General features: G+C 37.3%; 1 protein-coding gene across 3 annotated transcripts; it reads left to right on the plus strand.

Moving 5' to 3' along the window:
* The first annotated feature begins 2 nt into the window (after positions 1–2).
* parvb (parvin, beta) lies at positions 3–21052 on the plus strand. 3 transcript variants are annotated; one of them, XM_055192644.2, is made up of 14 exons: positions 3–203; positions 937–1058; positions 11848–11937; positions 13291–13361; positions 16324–16426; positions 16550–16690; positions 16817–16932; positions 17014–17075; positions 17212–17231; positions 17378–17439; positions 17517–17585; positions 17692–17793; positions 20132–20204; positions 20739–21052. In XM_055192644.2, exons 1-14 carry the CDS (start codon positions 148–150, stop codon positions 20813–20815), a joined length of 1164 nt encoding a protein of 387 aa, XP_055048619.1. In that variant the 5' UTR covers positions 3–147; the 3' UTR covers positions 20816–21052. The 3 variants fall into 3 exon arrangements, with proteins under 3 accessions (XP_055048619.1, XP_055048621.1, XP_055048620.1); XM_055192646.2 differs by lacking the exons at positions 3–203; positions 937–1058 and adding an exon at positions 5263–5383; XM_055192645.2 differs by lacking the exons at positions 3–203; positions 937–1058 and adding an exon at positions 8171–8331.
* Positions 21053–21911: the final 859 nt, after the last annotated feature.

Consider the following 21911-nt stretch of genomic DNA (forward strand, 5'->3'; position numbering starts at 1 on the left):
TGTTGTTTTTTTGTTGGGTTTTGGTTGTTGGGTGTTGGTCGTGTGTGTGTATTTCTTTTCTCGGAGTATAAGGGTGTGTCTCAAGATGCGACTGTCTATTCAGTATATTTAGAAAAAAGTCATACTTCCTTTTATTTTTACAGCTGTATGACACCATGTAATTGTCTGCTTTCTTACCACCACACCCTACAGATGGTTGAATGGTCAGTTTTGTATTTATTAAATTTTTATGGGTTGTTGTTATTATATTACTGTACGGCAGATCATTTTTATAAAATAATTGTAATGAATGCATTAAAATGACATAATTAGCATTTCTCTTTTCAAAATATGTTTATATTAAAAAAAGTTTGTATTTAATATCCACTTTTGAGTAGGGTGTGTGTGTGATTTTAATTTATTTGGTGAATGTGTGGGGATCTGGTGGGTTTGGTCATGTTTATCTGGTGTAAACTCAAATAGCAGATGCGTGCTCCCTCACAGATGTCTATGACGGTCATAGTTTTGTCTGCCAGGGGGCGCGTGACGGCTCACAAATCCCAATCATCCATTAAGCTTTATTAATTTATTCGAGGGGTTTTCTATGTTTGCTACATTAAAAACATGTGTCGGTAAAATATTTGATGGCATAATTATTTTGACACGATAAACTAATTGAAAACGCGTCAGCAATCTGTTAATCCAGTCATGAATGACGGTGATTTGTTCATTTCAGCAGTCATGCATTTTACCTGAGGAAAATAATTTTAGACACAGTTAAAACGAAAAAAAATATAACAATAATAATAATAATAATTAATATGTGTTTACTAATGTGAAATAGCACACTGTCTTGTCAGTTAATGTCGACTTCCGGGTGTAAGCCACGCCCACTTTAGAACTCCCCATTCATACCGACGTTGATTCTATGTAATTCTTCCATTTCTGTGAGTGAAGCCGCAGCACGATGGCCACGAATCCGACAAGAGCATCAGGACAACCGGGCAAAATAAAGAAAGACGAGTCGCTACTTGGAAAACTTGGAGGAACGTTAGTTCGTAAAAAGAAGATCAAAGAAGGTAATTTCTCCTGATATAGAAAACATTATAAAAAGAAGACCGTATGTATCATGTCATGTTTGATAATTTTTATATCGCTGTCCATGGTGCTGCATTGGATCAATATATGATAGATTTATTGAAAGTGCGTCTTATATGTGAGATATCGAGTCAAATAACATTTATGTACATATAAATACACATCTAGGCTATAACATGAGCTTCATAAAGGTCGTGAGTGGCTAGCATCATATCCTAGTATAACTTAATGAGCTGACGCCTGGGACAGAAATAGACACGTGAGGCACTCAAGGAATTTATTCAGATAAGACTAAAACAGATTTTCCATTCTGTGTTTGTCCCTTAGCAATGTTTTAAGGGTTAAAATCAGTCTCTGTACTTGTTATCCTGTGCTATTTTAGATGAAACTCAGCCCTTCTCCAGTCTTCATTTGTGTAAACAGCTGTTCATTTACAAGTGTGTGGTGTGGTCTGTGTGTCATTCCATTCTTTTGTGTCTGTTTGAGGAACAGAGACATGGGCTTGGTTTTAGTTGCTCTGTACTGTTATAATCTTTAGATAGTGACACTGGACTGGCTTTTGGTGACCCTGTTCATGCAAACTCCTATAAGGTTTACATTACTTATTGCTGCAGAAATTCGTTTTTTTCTCTCTCCTTGACACCTGAAGAAGACGCATTCAGGCAATTATAATTGAAAAGCACATACCGTAAGATTAAGCCACCAGTCGTATTATTATGTAACCCTAACCAGTGGCGGAACTAGAATTTTTGTATGGGGTGGCCAAGGCTACTTAAGGTGGTCCACTTAAAAAAAAAAGTTGGTGCTATAGCACTAAAAGCCACATGGGGCGATATAACACCACTTATGGTTCTACAAAGCACAATATGGTTCTACACAGGTGCTATATGGCAGTTAAAATGGTTCCCCTATGTAATTAGGAGCCAGTGAACTCCTTTTAGTGCTATTTAGCACCATTTGTCTGTAGATGTAGACATAAGGGTGAATTTTAAACTTTTCTATTACTCAGATCTGATTTAATGTCTGTTGATGAAGCAAAATATCTAATACTGCAGTAGGCTAAAATGCATTTACATTTACATAACTGCAGTAACTTTTGTAAAAGTTGTTCAGAAAATCAAATTTATCATCTAATTTATCATGTACCATGGTAAACCTTACCCTGCTGAAAACCATCACAGAAATTCTAATGGCTTCCATTAAAATACAATTAGGAACCATACGCGTTTACCGTTAAACCAGTAGTTCATTTTTGCAGTGTGTTTTGCGACATATTCAAGTAGGATTTATTGGTCCCACCAATACAACCCAACACGAGACCCACAGAGACCATTATAGTTTCCATTACAACCAATGAATTCACATTAAATCCATTTACTCCAATAGAATTTCTGTGATGGTTTCTATAGTTTTTTAGCAGGGTAAACTTTCTCGAATAGCAGAGCCAAACACAAATGTTTTTTTGCAAAAAATAATTTAAGTAAACATGGATTCATCTTTTTTACGAAGTTAGTCAGTCAGGAGCATTGATTGTTTTTTTTTCTTTGTTTGTTATTTAATGACCGAATGCAATAAATATTTGTTTGTTAAATACATTCAGTAACCAATTGTTTGCTATGGTAATCACTTAGACAGTTTAGACCAAAAACACACGAACATGAACTCTTTTAAGATGTGCACGCGCGCTATCGATGGGATGCTTGTCGCGTTTTCAAGTTTAAGGCGGGAGTCTAATTCAACTTATAACTATGCATTAGAGATCAGTTCAATAATAAAAAGACGGCGTTGGGTAGGATAATCTTAGACTTTATTCAGTCCACAGAAAAAACATTTAACCTACACACGTCCACGCTGAAATCATGTAGTAGGCTATTAGCAATGTATGTTAATATTCTCTTAATATTTGTTTTGAACAATGTGCTGCACTGCCGCCCGTCGAAATAAGCACGGCGATTAATTATTGGAGGAAGTGAAAGTAACGCATTAAAGCGATACTGTAGTTCTTAATTCTGAAGTTAATTCTGTTATCATTTACTCATCCTCATGTTGTTCTTAACCTGTATGAATTTATTTTTTCTGATGAACACAAAAGAAGACATTTTGAAAAATGATGGTAAACACAGCAGATAGTGACCATTGATTTCCATAGTAGGAAAACATATTTTGGAAGTATTGTTATAAATGATGAATAAGATATTTTGATAAATGATGGAAAGCACACAGTTGATGGTACCCATTAAATTCCATCATATTTTTATTCCTACTATGGAACTCAATGGTCACTATCTGCTGTGTGTTTACCATCATTTCTCAAAATATCTTATTTTGTGTTCATCAGAAAAAAAGAAATTTATACAGGTTTAGAACAACATGAGGATGTAAATGATGACCGAATTTTCATTTTAAACTGAACTATCCCTTTAAATTTGGGGTGACACCCGGGGTGGCCAGTCAGTCAGGGGGGTCCAATGCCACCCCAGAAATATCTCTGTCTCCGCTACTGACTTTAACCCTAATCTACAGTACATTCTCAGAAAAATTGTAATCGTATTGGTGGCTCAATCAGATTGAAAAGCTTTCATGTAAACACCTTAATCAATACGATTGAGGTTGATCGGATTAAATTTTTTATTGTATTGAAAGAGGTGGTGTAGTCCGATCTGTGATCCGATCATCAGGAGAAAAGTATGCATGTAAATGCATACTTCGGATGCAAAAATAACCTGTGCACATGTGCGGAATATGTTCTCGTCTTATATTTACCACTTATTTACGTATCACACGATTCGTTGTCACAGAAACATGCGATACCAAGGCAATGGCAACATGCATTATAGGTAATGTGGTCACGCACTGTACATTTTGTAGCGTTGATGTGTAGGTCTAACATAAAGCAATAAAATTATAGCATCATGCCTTTCGAAAAGTGTTTTTTCTTTGCCTATATCTGAAAACTTCTTAAGAACAACTTTCTCCAACTCAACTTTGACTTTGTACATTTATAAAGCGTGAACTCGACGCTAGAGATGCTGTGTGCAGCGTTGTCACCCTTACGAAAATTAACCATAGTTTTACTACAGTACTGTAGTAAAACCATGGTAACCGCAAAATAACCATGGTTTTAAAAAAACATAGTTAAATCATGGTTTAACTATGTTAGTGCAGTAAAACCATGGTTTTGTTGATAGTAATCAATACACCAAAAACCATGGTTACTACACTTTTACCACAAAAAAAACATTGGTTAATTTTCGTAAGCTCTGCTTTTTTGCAACCTTCAGATTTTGGATAGCCTACTGTTTAAACTGTTCAAGCTAGTTGATTTTTTTTCCTGCGGGTTTAAGACGAAAGGATTCCGTTCATTAGTTATTGGTATTTGGGCTGTGAATAGTCATTGGGATGCTTTAGGGCTAGTTTTGAATGTCTATTTGGCTTGTTTTGATACGCAAATCTGGCAACCCTGTGCACTTGTGCAGACGTTTGGTTCGAATTATATAGAGAAAAAGAACATATTAATCAGATTGCAATGTTGCAAAACATTTAAACTGTATTGTTGTAACCTGCAATCGGATTAAATTCAGTCGGATTGACAAAATTATGTGCATGTAAACATATCAGACACTTTTAGTTTAGGAATAAACAAATCATGTATGAATATGGTATTTTGACAATGACATTTCTAATGGTAAACAGTTTTCTGTGTCCACAGTAAAACATCATAAAAAGATAAATGCACATTTAAAATGTACCCTGAGCAGTAAGGACCATTTCTGTTTTTATATTGACATATGGGATAATTTCTTTATATATATAAATATTATATATATATATATATATATGACCACAAGTGAATAGAGATTCACTGTATTCTGTTTTTTATCAGAGGCTGAGTTTTATTGAGTTAATAAATGTACACAATAAATGATACACAAGTCATCAGATGTTTAAATAGTGTTGTGGGTGATTTGGTCAGTGTAACTTTGGTCTGTTTTGTCTGTAGTAGTGAAGAATGGGGTCAGAGGACATTTATTGGCTCTGTATAAAGAGCGGTTTATTTTCTGCAGGAGCCCTGCGACAGTTATCATTACTGACAGCTCAACCACAACTTTATCATCCATGTTCTGCAAAAGTCATATCAGAAAATACCCAGAAATATTAAAAGGAAGTGTGTGCATGTGTCAGGATGTTGGGCCGGCACGTGTTGATGTTTTTGTGTGAGATACTGAATAATTACTTATTGCTTACTTAAACTTGTTGAGTGTCGCACGTTCACCGAGACTTAAACTCCTCAAGAGAACCGACTCAAGTAAGTCTAACATTTGTTTTTGAAGTTAAGCATCAATGTTGTGCGCTGTGTTGTGTCAGTGTGCATTAAAATAGTTTTGACTATATTTCATATCAGAAAGCATTTATTTATTATCTAGAACGTGCAACAATATGATACACTGGACATTATTCACAAATATTTCACTATAAATATTTCACATATGTGACCCTGTCTGTAAAATCCAGGCTAAAGTCTCATAATCTAATGATGACATTAGCAGCATCAAATTTTTATTTAACAATCTTTACTAAGATAATTATCGAGCCCCTAAGGTGACATTGGAGTAAAAAATCAAAAGTTTAGTTTCATGTGCTCACGCGAAACCTTCATGTGCAGAATTTTATAAGCAGTTTACTTTTTTACTAAAAAAGTTTAGTTTCACGTACGCGCGATAGTTTCACGTGTGCGCACGATAGTTTCATGTGCGCATGCGAAACTAAACTTTATTTAATTTTTTCTCCATGTCCCCTTGTATGTAGAAAACAGTAAATTTCAATGACTTTAGTTACTTTACTTACCGTATTTAATAGATTAATTTGACTCTATAACGTATTGCTCTTATGAAACAAAACAATGGTGAGATTATTAAAGAGGCCAATTTTTAGGTCATAATTTATTATAAATGATAATCTAAATAAACAATTAGTCCAGTTGTTTGACTTTTTCTGTAACAAATGAATCAAAAATTGTATGTAATACAAAGATTTTGTGTAAAATGGGATCAGTGTGTAACTTCCGGTAATGTGACATCTATGTTACTCATCCCACGTCTCTCATTTCTCACTCCAGCATCTCAGAGCTCCCAGAAATAAATGTGGCTAAATATAAGACCAGTCTCATTCTCTCTGACCGGACCGAGTCTGTATTTTTATCTGCTTTGTAATAAATAACTTTCCCCAGGCGCACTGCAGTACACACACTGTTGAGCTCACACCAAACACAGCACAACCGTATTGATTTCTGGTGAAGTGTTTGGTCTGATGTCATGTTGCGGTCGTGCTTTTTTATTTTAAACCTCAGTGCCTGACTGGCAGCTTTTTACTCGTTTCTGAGAATAAGCTTTTAAGGGGAGATTTATATTTTCACGAGAAAGACAAATGAACTGTATAAATCACCCAAAACGGTATAAATCCATAAACTAGAGCTGTCGAAAGAATAAAAGTGACTAATCACATACAAAATAAAAGTGCACTGTGTTTAATTATTTTGTAAATACACACATGCATGAATGTTTAAGAAAACATTTATATATTTATTTAGATTTAAAGGCGGGGTGCACTTTAAATTTTAAACACTTTGGAAAAGGGAGTTGGTCCGCGTACCAAAAAACACTTGTAGCCAATCACAGAGTTTCCACGGTCCTTGAAATCCTTGAAAGTTTGTGAATCTGGGGAAAATATTTCAAGGCCTTGGGAAGTTTTTGAAAATATACATACATAGATACAGGTCATTGAAAGTGCTTGAATCTATTTTATGCAAGAAATTTTCTGGAAAAAATCCATATTATTCCCTGTGTAGTGTAGTATAATAGCATAAAAAATCTAGACTTTTTAAACACACATGCTAAACTGTTCACTTTAAATGCTTATATCTTCGGTATGCGAATGTTGATTCATACCAAAATGCGTTTTTGCAAAGTTGTGTTTGACAAATGAAAACGTCTCGGGTTACGTATATAAGTGTTGTTCCCTGAGTAGGGAACGAGACGCTGCGTCTCCCTTGTCATACTTCCTGCGTCCCTGTAATGCCGTCTTTGGCAATATTTCAGATAGCAATATACTTCCTGGCTCCAGAATCACCCTGTCTTTGTCGTTAAGCCTCACCATTGGTTGAATTTGATATACACATTCAGACGCACTTACCCCTGGAGCCGAGGCGTCCCCAAAGTGTCACCGCAGTGACGCAGCGCGAGTTCCCTCGAAAGGGATCTGTAACAATGTATCTTAAAAGGTAACACGATGTAACCTTGCTCTCACTTGAAATGTGTCCCCACATTTAGTCCTTGAATTGAAGGGTATTGGACCTGGAAAGTCCTTCAAAAGGTCCTTGAATTTAAAGTTAACTAAGGTGTGGGAACCCTGCAATCAGCAGTAAGGGGCGTGTCTACTAACCCAAATCGTTGCCTGGGTTGCAAATGTTTGGGGCGGGATTTTGTATGCGATTAATCTTTTGACAGCCCTACCATAAACACAAAGAAATATATTTTGAATTTTTTTTGTAACAAAGCAGATCAGAGGCACCATTCACATCTATAGTATTATTTTATTCCTACTATGCAAGTGAATGGTGCCCCTGATCTGCTTTGTTACAAACATTCTTCAAAATAACTGTCGAACGGGATCTAAGAAAATTCATATAAAGATTTCTTATGTTAATGAAAATTTGCATATCAAATCAATCATGGCATAAGCGTAATATTTTAAAAGAGCATGGTTTGAAGCTAAATCTCACTTAGGTTGGCGGTTGTCTTGAGTCATGGGAATGTCTGGAGTGTTCACTTTTAATAGAATGTAAAACATGTAATTTAGGTGTAGGAGTAGCATATTTTGAGACTTGCCGTTTGGGCTATTTTGGTGCTGATTTTGTTACGCAGACCTGGAAACCTTGTTAAATTGGATGTTGTTATTGTCCAGTCATACCTGTTGTCTCTGTTAGTCTCTGATCAAGTAGATCAGTAGTGTCACGGAGCCGGATCTTGATCCTCTGGTCTCAGTGAAACAGGAGCAGTGAGGGTGGGGGGTTTAAAAGAGACAGAAATAACACGTGATGACGCCTAGGGGTCGATGCTGTAGCCGCACTGGCGGCCCCTCATAAACACACACTCACACACACGACTGTAAGACTCAACGCAGATACGATACTGGGATCCAGTACTGTTTGACTGGACATGGCTGGACTACTATGTGGAACCAAGAAACGAAAACAAGGTAGAGCACGTGTTTGATATGGTTTCTGTTCATTTTTATTGCATTTCTTTTATAGCAAATACATATGTAGTATTTAAATCAAAAGAATTGATGTACAAATGTACAGAGTATATGTAATATATATATATATTAAAGTTTTTCTGGTGTAGCTCTTTATAGTGTAGGTTTCCTATAGACTTGGTCTGTACTTTCAACACGGTCTCAACTGTAATTGTGAGATACAGAGGCACGAGTCCCTGAGGAGAAGTGCCAATTATGATAAACAGCAGGGCCGTTATCGCACAGGAAATGCAGATTGAGCGCGAGATGCCTGCAGACGCGTACTGCAATACTGCGCAGATCTGCAGGGTGGATGAAGAACTGTGAACGTTAAAGTGTCCCTCTGGACCAGAAATGTTTATCTCAGCTAAATAAGGACTGATGATGGTTGTGCTAAGCTTATTTCGCTTTGTCCCCTTTATAAGCCTTGAAAGGGTTTGTAGACTTTAAACTCAAATGAGTGATATAAAAATGTTGAGGCTGGTGGCCAATTGTGATGGCTGTCATATAGGATCACATGACCTGCTAAATACTATTGCTGAAACACTTGCTGTGATAAATTTAATGGGTACATGTGCAAATGGTATTTATTACAAACTTGAAATGTGTCGCATTACATGCATTCATCCAAAGTGACTTAGTGCATGCAAGATATACATTTCATATGTGTGTTCCCTTGGAATCAAACCCATGGCTTTTGCGTTGCTAACACATTGCTCTTCCAATTGAGCTACGATCCAGGACTGCTACTCACAACTCTCATCTTTACTGATGAGAATAACTGATCATTTGTGACTGTTCTAAGATCAGCATGTTTAACACCAGGTTTTAATATATACAGTAAAACATCAAGTCATTTTGTCTTAATGCATGAATGCAATCTTTTCTTAGATGTGCATATATGTCTGTTAGTTTGGGTGTGGTATAGTGAGAACTTAATCTGATGTCATCAGTTCTGCTTAGATGTGAACCCTGATGTCTGTGTTTCTGTATGGGAGGAAGTGAAATTTCAGATCATTGGTCTAATTATAAATTAACTTAATATGGTAGAGAGAGAGAGAGAGGTTAATTACTGTAAACTAATATCTTCATTAAACTGCCAGACATGATGGTATTGACTTTGCAATAACACAGAGTCATGCGACATTAGCTGTTCTGTCTATCACAAATCTTTAATTATTTTGATCAGGTTGAGGATACAGCTGGGAAAATAAGTATTTGACACATCAGCATTTTTATCAGTAAGGGGATTTCTAAGGGGGCTGTTGAAACAAATTTTTTACCAGATGTAGACATCAAGCCAAATATTGAATTTAGACAAAGAGATCAGAACATTTAAGTATACAAGTTGAGTCATAATAAATAAAGTGAAATGACACAGGGAATAAGTATTGAACACACTTTATTTAATACTTTGTAGAAAAGCCTTTGTTGGTGATTACAGCTTTTAGCTGCCTCTTGTATAGAGAGACCAGTCGTCTGCATTGCTCAGGAGTGATTCTGGCCCATTCTTGCACACAAATGGTCTTTAAATCTTGGACTTCTTTTGTGAACTTTGATCTTCACTTCTCTCCATAGATTTTCTATTGGAGTTAGGTCAGGTGATTGACTGGGCCATCAAGCAACTTGATTTTTTTTCTTTGAATCCACTTCATTGTTTCCTTGGCCTTGTGTATGTCCACATTCTTCTGATGGTACTGTAACATATGTAGAAAGCATTTTAGCACTTCCGGTTCCATTGTCACAAAGTCAATGGGTTTTTTGAATGGTGTTTTGGTAGACTTCCAAGATCTAATAAGATAACAGTTAACATAAACGCAATATATATTCAAGGCATAAAACACATTAGTATTACCCCCATTGACTTTTTAAAGGGGACATTTCACATGACTTTTTAAATATGTAAAATGAATCTTAGGTGTCCCCAGAATACATATTTGAAGTTTTAGCTCAAAATACCCCACAGATAATTGATTATAACATGTTAAAATTCAAATTTTGTAGGTGTGAGCAAAAATGTGCCGTTTTTGGGTGTTTCCTTTAAAATGCAAATGCAAACACTGATCACCATAATGGTATTTTGTTGAAATTGAAACTCAGTTGTGCTGTTAATATTTTTTTCTCTCTCTGTACTAAATGGCAGTGCAGTGGTTGGATATTGCAGATAAAGGGGTGGTATCATTATAATAAGATCCCTTTCTGACATCACAAGGGGAGCCAAATTTCAATGACCTATTTTTCACATGCTTGCAGCGAATGGTTAACCAAAACTGAGTTACTGGGTTGATCTTTTTCACATTTTCTAGGTTGATAGAAGCACTGGGCACCCAATTATAGCACTTAAACATAGAAAAAGTGATATGTCCCCTTTAAAGCTTTAATGTCTTTTTGAAAGGGCGGTTGCTTGCTAGCAATTTGCCATTGGACTTCAGACTTTTTGTTGTCTTTAAAGGGATAGTTCACCCAAAAATGAAAATTCTGTCATCATTTACTCACTCTCATGTTGTTACAAACCTGATTTATTTTTTAAGGAACACAAAAGAAGATATTTTGATAAATGATGGTAAACACACAGCAGTAAGTGACCATTGACTTCCATAGTAGTAAAAGAAATTTCATGGAAGTATTGTGATAAATGATAATGTAGATGTTTTGATAAATGATGATAAGCACATTTGACGGGTACCCATTGAATTCCATCGTATTTGTTTTCCTACTATGGAAGTCAATGGGTACCCGTCAACTGTGTGCTTACCATCATTTATCAAAATTTATTTTTTTGTGTTCATCAGAAAAAAGAAATTCATACAGGTTTAAAACAACATGAGGGTGAGAAAATGATGACAGAATTTTCATTTTTGGGTGAACTATCCCTTTAAACGTCATCATGCATGAAGATCCTTAAAACAACACAGCATGGGCACAATTTCCAACAAAGAATCAGGGAACATGTTTTTAAATGTGTTTGATAAGCTTGGTGATGACAAGAGACCCTTGTGTAGTTCGCTTGTAGCCTATGGTTAGCTTTTCATTTCTAGTAAACGCATTTAGACTTCAAAATTCAAAATAAGTTGTGTTCATCTGTGAAGATTATCTTGTTGGACAAAACATGCAAGTAACTTTTGTTAAACAGAGCTTATTTTTTGAGCCTACTTTTGGGTAGGCTTACAGAAATGCATCATCCCTGCGGCACTCTATGGGGTGGTTTCTCGGACAGGGTTTATCGTAGTCCCAGACTAAAATGCATGTTTGAGCTGCCCTAATTTAAAAAAAACCTTGCACTGACATATCTTAACATGTATCAGTGCCATTGTTTTTTTTTTTTGTAAGGTTTGTTTTTAGAAACTACTTTAATGTCCTAATATGTCTAAGGCCTAGTCCTGGATTAATCTAAACCTTGTCCAAGACACTGCCCCTATAGGTTTTGTAGTAAAATCAGTTTTGCTTTAATATTGTTTCTGTTGTTTGTCTCTTTAGTGAGTGATCTTCAGGAAGAGGGCAAGAACGCCATCAATGCTCCTCTCCTTCATGCCGGTTATGAGATTCTCCCAGAGGACACACTGCTTGGTAACATATCGATTCCTCTCAAATCATCCATTAAAAATCTAATTTATGATCTCTATCCTTCTTACCACTAGAGGTCAGCGCTTAGATCTTGTTCATTTTTCAGTTATTTGTCTTAAAAGAATAGTCTACTCATTTTCAATATTAAACTATGTTATTACCTTAACTAAGAAGAGTTGATACATCCCTCTGTCATCTGTGTGTGCATGCAAGTAAGCGCTGGAGCGAGCTGCGACACTTCGATAGCATTTAGCTTAGCCCCATTCATTCAATGGTATCAAACAGAGATAAAGTTAGAAGTGACCAAGCACATCAACGTTTTTCCTGTTTGGGACGAGTAGTTGTGCGAGCAAGTTTGGTGGTACAAAATAAAACGTAGCGCTTTTCTGAGCGGATTTGGGGGAGGAACTATGTTTTGTGGCGTGATAGCACTTTTGGGAGTACTTCGACTCGGCGCAGTAACACCCTCCCTCTCCCATTATGAGAGTGAGAAGGGGAGCGGACTTTTCAGGCGAGTCGAGGTGCTCCCAAGGGTGCTATTGCGCCGTGGAGCATGGTTCCTCTTTTGAATCCGCTTGGAGAAGCGCTGCGTTTTGTTTTGTACCACCAAACTTGCTCGTGTGGCTGCTCGTCTTGGATGGGAGGGGCGTTGATGTGTTTGGTCACTTCTAGCTTTGTCTCTAAATGGTAGCGTTGAATGAATGGAGCTAAGCTAAATGCTAGCGAAGTGTCGCAGCGCGCTCCAGCGCTTACGTGCACGCACACAGATGATAGAGGGATGTACCAACAATGCTTAGTTAAGGTAATAACAGTTTAATATTGAAAATGAGTAGACTATTCCTTTAAGAGCCCGGTCACACTAAACTTTTCGTTCAATTGACTTCCATTCAGACGCATACAACAAATGAATCAACTGAAAATGCACGCTCGTACGACAATAGGCTTGTTTGAGATGCACAATCTAAGTGTCCACATCCAGTATATACAGTATCACTGTCTGTTGTCAGTTGTTTCCCTTAAAAGAATTGAAGGGATTAAACATCTGAGACAAGTTGGTACTTAGATTATATGAGAATTGCATTGAGTCTGAGCTATTCAAAGCAAGCAAACATTGTTTCTCCAGGGAGTCTTGGAGTAAATCTGTGGTTGCGTGCCTTGTGTTGGGGTACTTCTCATTTCCTTTACGTCTCTTACTAACTTGGTCTCTGAGTCAGAACTGAACAAATTTATCCACACCCTAGCGGGTGACAAAGAATAATCCTACATGATCATCATTAAACAAAGTCTGTATGAATGGACATCTATCTGTGTTTAAGAACTTCCTGTTTCTTATCTTATCATTCTCTATCTGTAAAGATGAAAATGCAGAGAGGACCATCCTGGATCCCAATTCCAAAGAGGACATCAACTTTAAAGATCTGCAGAAGGTGATTTCTTTTGATTGTAAAGATAATCTGAGGATTATTTTAGCACATACTCACATCTCACATTAAGGAGCAGATTGTGTGATTTATAATGACTGTTGCAGTAAGTTTTGACAGTGTTTGGCGCCCTCTAGAGCTCAGTGTGTGCTTTTACTGAAGTTAATGGAGTTTAAAGGGATAGTTCAGCCAAAAATGAAATTCTGTCATCATTTACTCACGCTCATGTTGTTCCAAAACGGGTGTGCCTCATAAGCCTTGAAAAGTGAAGCAGTACTCCCAAAAGTGCTATTACGCCATAAAATATAGTTCCTCTTTTAAATCCGCTTAGAAAAGCGCTACATTTTATTTTGTACCACCAAACTTGCTCGTATAACTACTCGTCTTAAATAGGAAAAACGTTGATGTGTTGGGTCACTTCTAACTTTATCTCTAAATGGTACCATTGAATGAATGGGGCTAAGCTAAATGCTATCGAAGCGTCACAGCGCGCTCCAGCGCTTACGTGCACGCACACAGATAATAGAGGGATGTATCAACAATTCTTAGTTAAGGTAATAACATATTTTAATATTGAAAATGAGTAGACTATTCCTTTAAAGTACATCAGTGACCTTTGTTTTGCCTAAAAAATTTCAATTTCAAGTTTATTGTCCAAAAAAAGTGGAAATTTGTCTTTGGCTCCACAGGTGGATTTCTAAAACACATACACAATGAATAGACAATAAATACAACAGGCAAACAACACAGTAACCCTTTCAATCAACACTAGATAGCACCTTCGTCACACACCAATAGATATCATGGACTATTGTGAGTTCAGTAATGATATAGCGCTCGGTATAAATGACTTTTTGTAAATATTTTTTGTTGCTAATGCAGCTGTGTACCTCCTTCCTGATGGTAATTTCCTAAATTCTGTGAACAGAGGATGCACTGGGTCAGACACAATGTGGTGGGCCTTACGTCTCATATGTGTAGTATATAAATCTGCCAAATGTCCCTGTCCTTTACCAACTATTTTACTGCCCAGCTAAACAATTCTGGATAGTTTGTTTCTGTTCTTAACCCCCAGGTTTCCCCCAGGTTTCCAAACCAAATCACACAAGTAATGTGTTTAGTAAGACATGTTTGTTAAAACTAGTTATATTAGCTAATTAAACTAAGGCCTAGTCCTGGCTTAAGCTAATCCCTGTCCGGGAAACCACACCAGAGTGTTTTTCTTTGGAAAACGTTTACTTCACTACATTCTAAAGGATAGTGGGGTCGTTTCCCAGACAGGGATTAGCTTAAATCAGGACTAGGCCTTAGTTTAATTATGAAATATATAGTTTTAACAAACATGCATTACTAAAAACGTAGCTGGCATGCATTTTGAGGCAAAACTAAGAGCACTGATATATTTTAAGATATGTCAGTGAAAAATGTTTTCAGTTTGGACAGCTCTTACATTTATTCTAGGACTAATCCCTGTCTGGAAAACCTCCCCAGTATCATACTTTTTTATTCCACTACATTTCATTAAATTTAATTTAATGTAATAGCCTACCTAATTGCATTAAAAAAAATTTTTTTTTACTTTTACTTAAAGGGGTCATATTATGTTGCTAAAAATGACACAATTTAGTGTATTTGGTGTAATTCAATGGGTTTACACGATCTAAAAAGTGTGCTCTGTCTGGCCAGCTATCTAGTGCATTGTGATCGGCCAAAGACCTCAAGCCCCTTACCATATTTGGAATATCAGCTCCCAAAGCACAGGGTCTTCACGGCACGGCGGCGGTGGCAATAATACTACAGCGACAATAAAACAGTCCTTCCAGAAAAACGCAGTGGGTTTTTTGGGTGATTGTTGCAGGCAAAAATCCTCGATCTTGTGTCGTGTTTTCTTAAAAAAAGCAATGGAATATGTGGTATATTTATGCAATTTTATGCTATGAAATTACAGGAACTTGCCAACATTACAGAAACTTGCAAAAACTGTGTGAACTTGCAAAAATTGTTTGCAGCTTTTGCAGCTTTTCATTGATGTTCACGTCGCGTAATTACGTTACTTCTTACATTCCCATGACAACAAGGGACATGGCTGCGCATTAGTGATGCTAATGCTGGCAGGAGGAGCTACTTGGCGCTTCCATGACGTGAAGCCAAAGGTTTGGGGATATCAAGTTATGTTGCGCATGTTACGTTGCGGAAGTTACGTTGCCACGTAGGCCTACGTAATTTAACCTTATCAACAACCTAATAAAATATGAAAATATATATTCCCAAATATTGAATATATGCTACAGGGAATTAGACGCAACATACATGTTTTTTTAATTTTGTTTTTAATGACCTGTCCTGCCCCGCAATACATTTAAAATTTCTTTACCCGCCCCGACCCGCGGGGCCTGCGGGTTACGAGACGACCAGCGCATCACTACTGCGCATGTGTGAAGTAAATGCAACATTTTTCAACTTTCTGCAAAGATTTTTGCTACGAAAATGCCAAATCATGAAAATTCTGAAATCAGCAAGCCCTGCATATTTTGCGAGCAGAAATCTGCAATTTATGCGGCAAAGTGCAGCGTATTTAAAAATGCAGCTCCCGCATAAATATGCCGACTTTGGCTGATTACGCATTGAATCATGCGATCGCAAAATAACGTTTTTCTGGAGGGACTGATAAAATGTACGCTTTTCTTTGCTTATACATGGGTGGTGTTGTGCAAATCTTCCCACACAGTGATGTAGATGGGATCGGAAGATTTTTATGTTCTTAAGTATTAAATGTAAAACAAACTTGCATTTATGAAGTAAGTAGTAAAATATTCTTTGAAATGTAATAAAGGCTGTTCTTCAAAAAGAAACACTGACAGATACTGAAATATAATGTCAAAAATACCACCTCTGCTAATGAATAACTTAAGTATGAATAATTGTATTAGTAACAAATCTCATATTATGTGACACATCTTCCTCTCAGGTTCTCATTGATTGGATCAACAGTGAATTAGAGGAAGAAAGAATCATTGTGAAGGATCTTGAAGAAGATCTGTATGATGGACAGGTGTTACAAAAACTATTTGGTAAGACAAAGAAACTTTTCATTTAGATAATAGAAAGTGATTGTGTATATTTGTGTGTATATTTGCATTTGTATGTGTGCATGTGTGATTCTGTGAAGCTTTTTGTGTTTTGACTGTGTTTAGAAAAGCTGTCGGGTAATAAACTAAACGTTGCTGAAGTGACTCAGTCAGAGATCGGACAGAAGCAGAAACTTCAGACGGTTCTTGAAGCTGTTAATGGAGTTCTCCGACCGCTGGAGTGGAACACAGAGTGGAGCGTCGACTGTGAGCATCAAACACCTTTCAGATCTCTTTTATTAAGCACAGTCGACAATACCATTACCCCAGACTGTGTGCTTTAGTAGAAACCAGTCAAGTAATAAGGAAACATGTCTTGTTATATTTCTTCAGCCATTCACTCTAAGAACCTGGTGTCCATCATTTATCTGCTACTGGGACTGGCCATCTACTACACAGCTCCCATCCGCATACCTGAGCATGTGTCCGTCCAGGTGATTGTGGTCAAGGTACGAGTGCTTTATTATATCGAAATTAGATGTTGAATGTTACCTATAAATGTTGACAGATTCATGTCTGTCTTTTTTTAGAAAAAAGAGGGAATGCTGCAGACGTCTCATGTCACCAAACAACTCACAACGTCCAGTACAGAGTAAGTCCTGTTAATGGTACAGACCGCTCCACTAGATGGCAACATTGACCAGTGGAAATAAAAATGGTTAGAACTGCACTAAATTAATTTTGGCTACATCAGATGACACCGAATCTTTGTCTTCTCTGTTTGACAGAATGATGGTCGGAAGGACAGGTATGATTTCATTTTTTACACCTGCAGTGACTCCATATATCTTGTCTGTTAGAAACCACTTAACTGGGTTTAGCAGTCTTTCATTAGTGTAATGTGAATGCTTTCTTTATTTACTAAACTAAAACTACTTTGTCGTTGATTTGCAGAACGGGATGCATTTGACACTTTACTGGATCATGCACCTGACAAACTGAATGTAGTAAAAACGGTAAGATGTGATTCCAGATTCACAACTAAGATAAAATGGATGAATTATATTAAATATTCTTTGGTTTATTCCTGCAGTCACTGATCACATTTGTGAATAAACATTTAAACAAACTCAATCTGGAGGTGACTGAACTGGAATCACAGGTATGAACATCACCTGTACAGTCTGCCATATGACCAATTTACATCATGCTAATCATCATCATGAGCACAGTGTTGTTATTTCTTAACTGTGTGTGTTTGTGTACAGTTTGCAGATGGTGTTTATCTGGTGTTGTTAATGGGATTGTTGGAGAATTACTTTGTGCCGCTGTATAACTTCTACCTCACGCCAGAAAGCTTTGAACAAAAGGTGAGTGGCATGAGGTCTGATGTGTACTGATGAGGTGTGGTCAGATGTATTGATGTGGTCAGGTCTGATGTATGCAGTTGTGGTCTGATAAGGTCTGATGTGATCTGATGAGGTGTGATGTATACTGTGGGCTGATGTGATCAGATGAGGTTTGATGAGATCCAATGAGGTCTGGTGTGATCTGATGAGGTCTAATGTGTATTGCTGTGGCCTGATGAGGTCTTATGTGGTCTGATGTGTACTGATGTGACATATTGAGGTCTGTTGTGATCTGATACTGTCTGATGTGATCCAATGAGGAGGTCTGGTGTGATCTGACGATGTCTGATGTGTATTGCTGTGGTCTAATTAGGTCTGATGTTGTCTAATGAGGTCTGGTGTGTACTGATGTGATATATTGAGGTCTGTTGTGATCTGATGAAGTCTGATGTATACTGCTGGTGTCTGATGTGATCTGATGAGGTCTGATGTGATCCAATGAGGAGGTCTTGTGTGATCTGACGATGTCTGGTGTATACTGTTGTGATCTGATGTATACTGCTGGTGTCTGATGTGATCTGATGAGGTCTAATGTATACTGTTCTAGTCTGATGTTTATTGATGTGATCTATTGAGGTGTGTTGTAATCTGATGATGTCTGATGTGACATGATGAGTCAGGTCTGATGTGTATTGCTGTGGTCTGATTAGGTCTGATGTGGTCTGATGTGATCTATTGAGGTCCGTTGTGATCTAAGGAGGTCTGATGTGTATTGCTGTGGTCTGTTTAGGTCTAATGTGATCTGATGAGGTCTGATGAGGTCTTAAGTGTACTATTATGATATATTGAGGTCTTTTGTGATCTGATGAGGTCTGATGTGTATTGCTGTGGTCTGGTGTGATCTGATAAGGTCTGATGTATACTGCTAGTGTCTGATGGGATCCAATGAGGATGTCTGGTGTGATCTGACGTATACTGTTGTGATCTGATGAGGTCTAATGTATACTGTTCTGGTTTGATGTGTATTAATGTGGTCTGATGTGATCTATTGAGGTCTGTTGTGATCTAATGAGGTCTGATGTTGTCTGATGTGATCTATTGAGCTCTGTTGTGGTCTTATGAGGTCTGATGTGTATTGATGTGGTCTGTTTAGGTCTAATGTGATCTGATGTGGTCTGATGAGGTCTTATGTGTACTATTGTGATATATTGAGGTCTGTTATGATCTGATGAGGTCTGATGCGTATTGCTGTGGTCTGGTGTGATCTGATGAGGTCTGATGCGTATTGCTGTGGTCTGGTGTGATCTGATGAGGTCTGATGTGTATTGTTGTGGTCTGATGTGATGAGGTCTGATGTGTATTGCTCTGGTCTGGTGTGATCTGATGAGGTCTGATGTGTTCCAATAAGAAGGTCTGGTGTGATCTGATGATGTCTGATGTTTACTGTTGTGATCTGATGAGGTCTAATGTATACTGTTCTGGTCTGATGTGTATTGATGTGGTCTAATGTGATCTATTGAGGTCTGATGTGATCTATTGTGGTCTGTTGTGATCTAATGAGGTCTGATGTGTATTGCTGTGGTCTGATGAGGTCTGATGTGATCTATTGAGGTCCGTTGTGGTCTTAGGAGGTCTAATGTATTGTGTATTGCTGTGGTCTGATTAGGACTAATGCTATCTGATGAGGTCTTATGTGTACTGTTGCAATATATTGAGGTCTGTTGTGATCTGATGAGGTCTGATGTATACTGATGTGGTCTGATGTGATCTTTTGAGGTCTGATGTGTATTGCTGTGGTCTGGAGTGATCTGATGAGGTCTGATGTATACTGTTGTACTGTGGTACTTTTGTGATATATCGAGGTCTGTTGTGGTCTGATGTATACTGTTGTGGTCGGATAAGGTCTATTGATGTTTGTTGTGGTCTTATGAGGTCTGATGTATATTGCTGTGGTCTGATGTGATCTGATGTGGTCTATTGAGGTATGATAAGGTCTGATGTGTATTGCTGTGGTCTGATTATGTCTGATGTGTACTGATGTGGTTTGATGTGAGGGCTCTCAGGTTCTGGGCTCTAATAAGTTCTTAACATGTTCAATGTTGTCAGGTGATGTGGACTGATTTGTTCTGTTGTATATAAGGTTAAATAAAGTCTAAAAAGGTCCACTGAAATCTAATGGGTCTGATCAAGTTTAATGTGCTCTGAGGAAGTCTTAATATGTTGTCTGAGTCTTTTGTATATCAGTAAGTCCTTAAACTCTTGACTGGTATAACTTTTGACAATTTTTTATTTTTTTTTAATCTATAAAACTTTCAAAATGAGAGAGAGATTTAAGAAATTCCGTGTTTCTGTTTTACAGGTCCATAACGTGACGTTTGCTTTCGAGCTCATGCAGGACGGTGGATTACAGAAACCCAAAGCACGACCAGAAGGTACCAGACAAATCTGTGCAACCTCTCATAAAACGACACATTCTAATATTACAACATATCATCTTATGGGGCGGTTTCCCGGACAGGGTTTAGATAAATCCAGGACTAGGCCTTAGTTTTATAAGGACATTTAAGTCGTTTTTACAAACAAACCTTACAAAAAATACTGGTACACTATCCTGAGACAAAACAAATGGTAGTGATGTTTGTTAAAATATGTAAGTACAAGGTGTTTATAAATAAAATATTAATTTTAGCCTGTAACTGGGATAAGCCCTGTCCAGGAAACTTCCCCCATAATCGGTCAACCACAGCATTTGAAGACCTCGTTTTGTCCGAAATTGCAACTGTACAGCATTACCCAGATTATACACTAGAGGGTGGTGCTGTATAACAATATTTCTAATATACATTACACTTTACTGTACATTCAATCCACTAGAAATACTGTATTCCCTTTACAATCATATTTAAAGATATGTATTTATCTGTCTATTCTAACAGTGATCGCGTGATCTTTTCTGTGTTTTGTAGATGTGGTGAACTTGAATCTGAAGTCCACACTCAGAGTTCTTTACAATCTTTTCACAAACTACAAGAACTCAGATTAACAATAATAGACTTTATATTAACCAATCTAAGAAATCTTGCCTTTTGCATCAGTGTCATCTGCGCTTACACACATCCCGACTGCTTTTTGTATGTAGGAATGAAATATTTTGTATGAACTGGCTTTTTATTCCCAGACTCGAATGTATTTATATGTGGCTTATTTATGAATGTAATTTTTGCTTGCTTGACTTGCAAAAATAAGACCTTCTGTTGCTTTAAATAATATAAAGAATTAACTGTTTGTCTTGAATTATTTAAACACCTGTGGGTTATGTTCAAAGAAATGCTGTAATTATTATTGCAAATAAATGTTTCACATTTGACCGAATTCTTTAAATAGTTTATCGTTTGTCTATTAAAATTGCTGAATTGCTAAACCAGCCACACGCCTTCAGAAACACAATTATTCATGCTGTAAAACCCCAATCCACATAAATATTTAACCTATGCCTGCTTAGATTCCAGATCCTGGATTTATGAATTAATTTGTGGGCTTGTTTCTTTATGAAGGACCTCTGATATAATCACATACTGTATATATTTAGAGGCATTTGATAATGCAAACATCAATACCATGTCTATTGCTTATCTTAGAGTGTTTTCACACTTGCCTTTGTAACTGTTGCCAGCAATCGAACTCTGGTGCGCACCAAAGGCGGACCAAACAAGCTGACCGAGACCACCTTGCAGAGTGAATGCTTTCAAATGAACTCTAGAGCGGTTCGTTTTGTGGTGAGAACACGATCCGAGATCTAACCGACCTAACTGCAAAAGTTCTGCGCATTTTGGACTAAACCAGCTGCTGTAGTCAGCTGCGCAGTGCATTATCGGATGAGGAAGTGTATGTTGACAGTTTCTATTAGCAATATTAGCAACATAATAGGTCGCAGACATACCTGGAGGTGCGTGGGAGCCTCAGAAATTTGGTGTCTTCGCCCTGTTTGTAGTGCATTAAACAGTTGTTTTCAAGCCGCATCCGCGATTCATTCTGAAAATGAACGGTTTGTCTAGAGCGCTGTATAGAAACTATGTATAACAACCACGGAGACATAATTACAGCGCGCAGCCGTCGGTCCATGGTGTCTGCTGTATTTT

Source organism: Misgurnus anguillicaudatus, chromosome 6, assembly GCF_027580225.2.
Source record: "Misgurnus anguillicaudatus chromosome 6, ASM2758022v2, whole genome shotgun sequence".
NCBI classification, from domain to species: domain Eukaryota; kingdom Metazoa; phylum Chordata; class Actinopteri; order Cypriniformes; family Cobitidae; genus Misgurnus; species Misgurnus anguillicaudatus.

Coding starts and splice junctions, on each gene's coding strand:
- parvb (XM_055192644.2), top strand. CDS start 148: ATGACACCATGTAATTGTCTGCTTTCTTACCACCACACCCTACAGATG. Junction 1,059..11,847: donor TAAAAAGAAGATCAAAGAAG/GTAATTTCTCCT, acceptor TTGTCTCTTTAG/TGAGTGATCTTCAGGAAGAG. Junction 17,232..17,377: donor AATGATGGTCGGAAGGACAG/GTATGATTTCAT, acceptor GTTGATTTGCAG/AACGGGATGCATTTGACACT.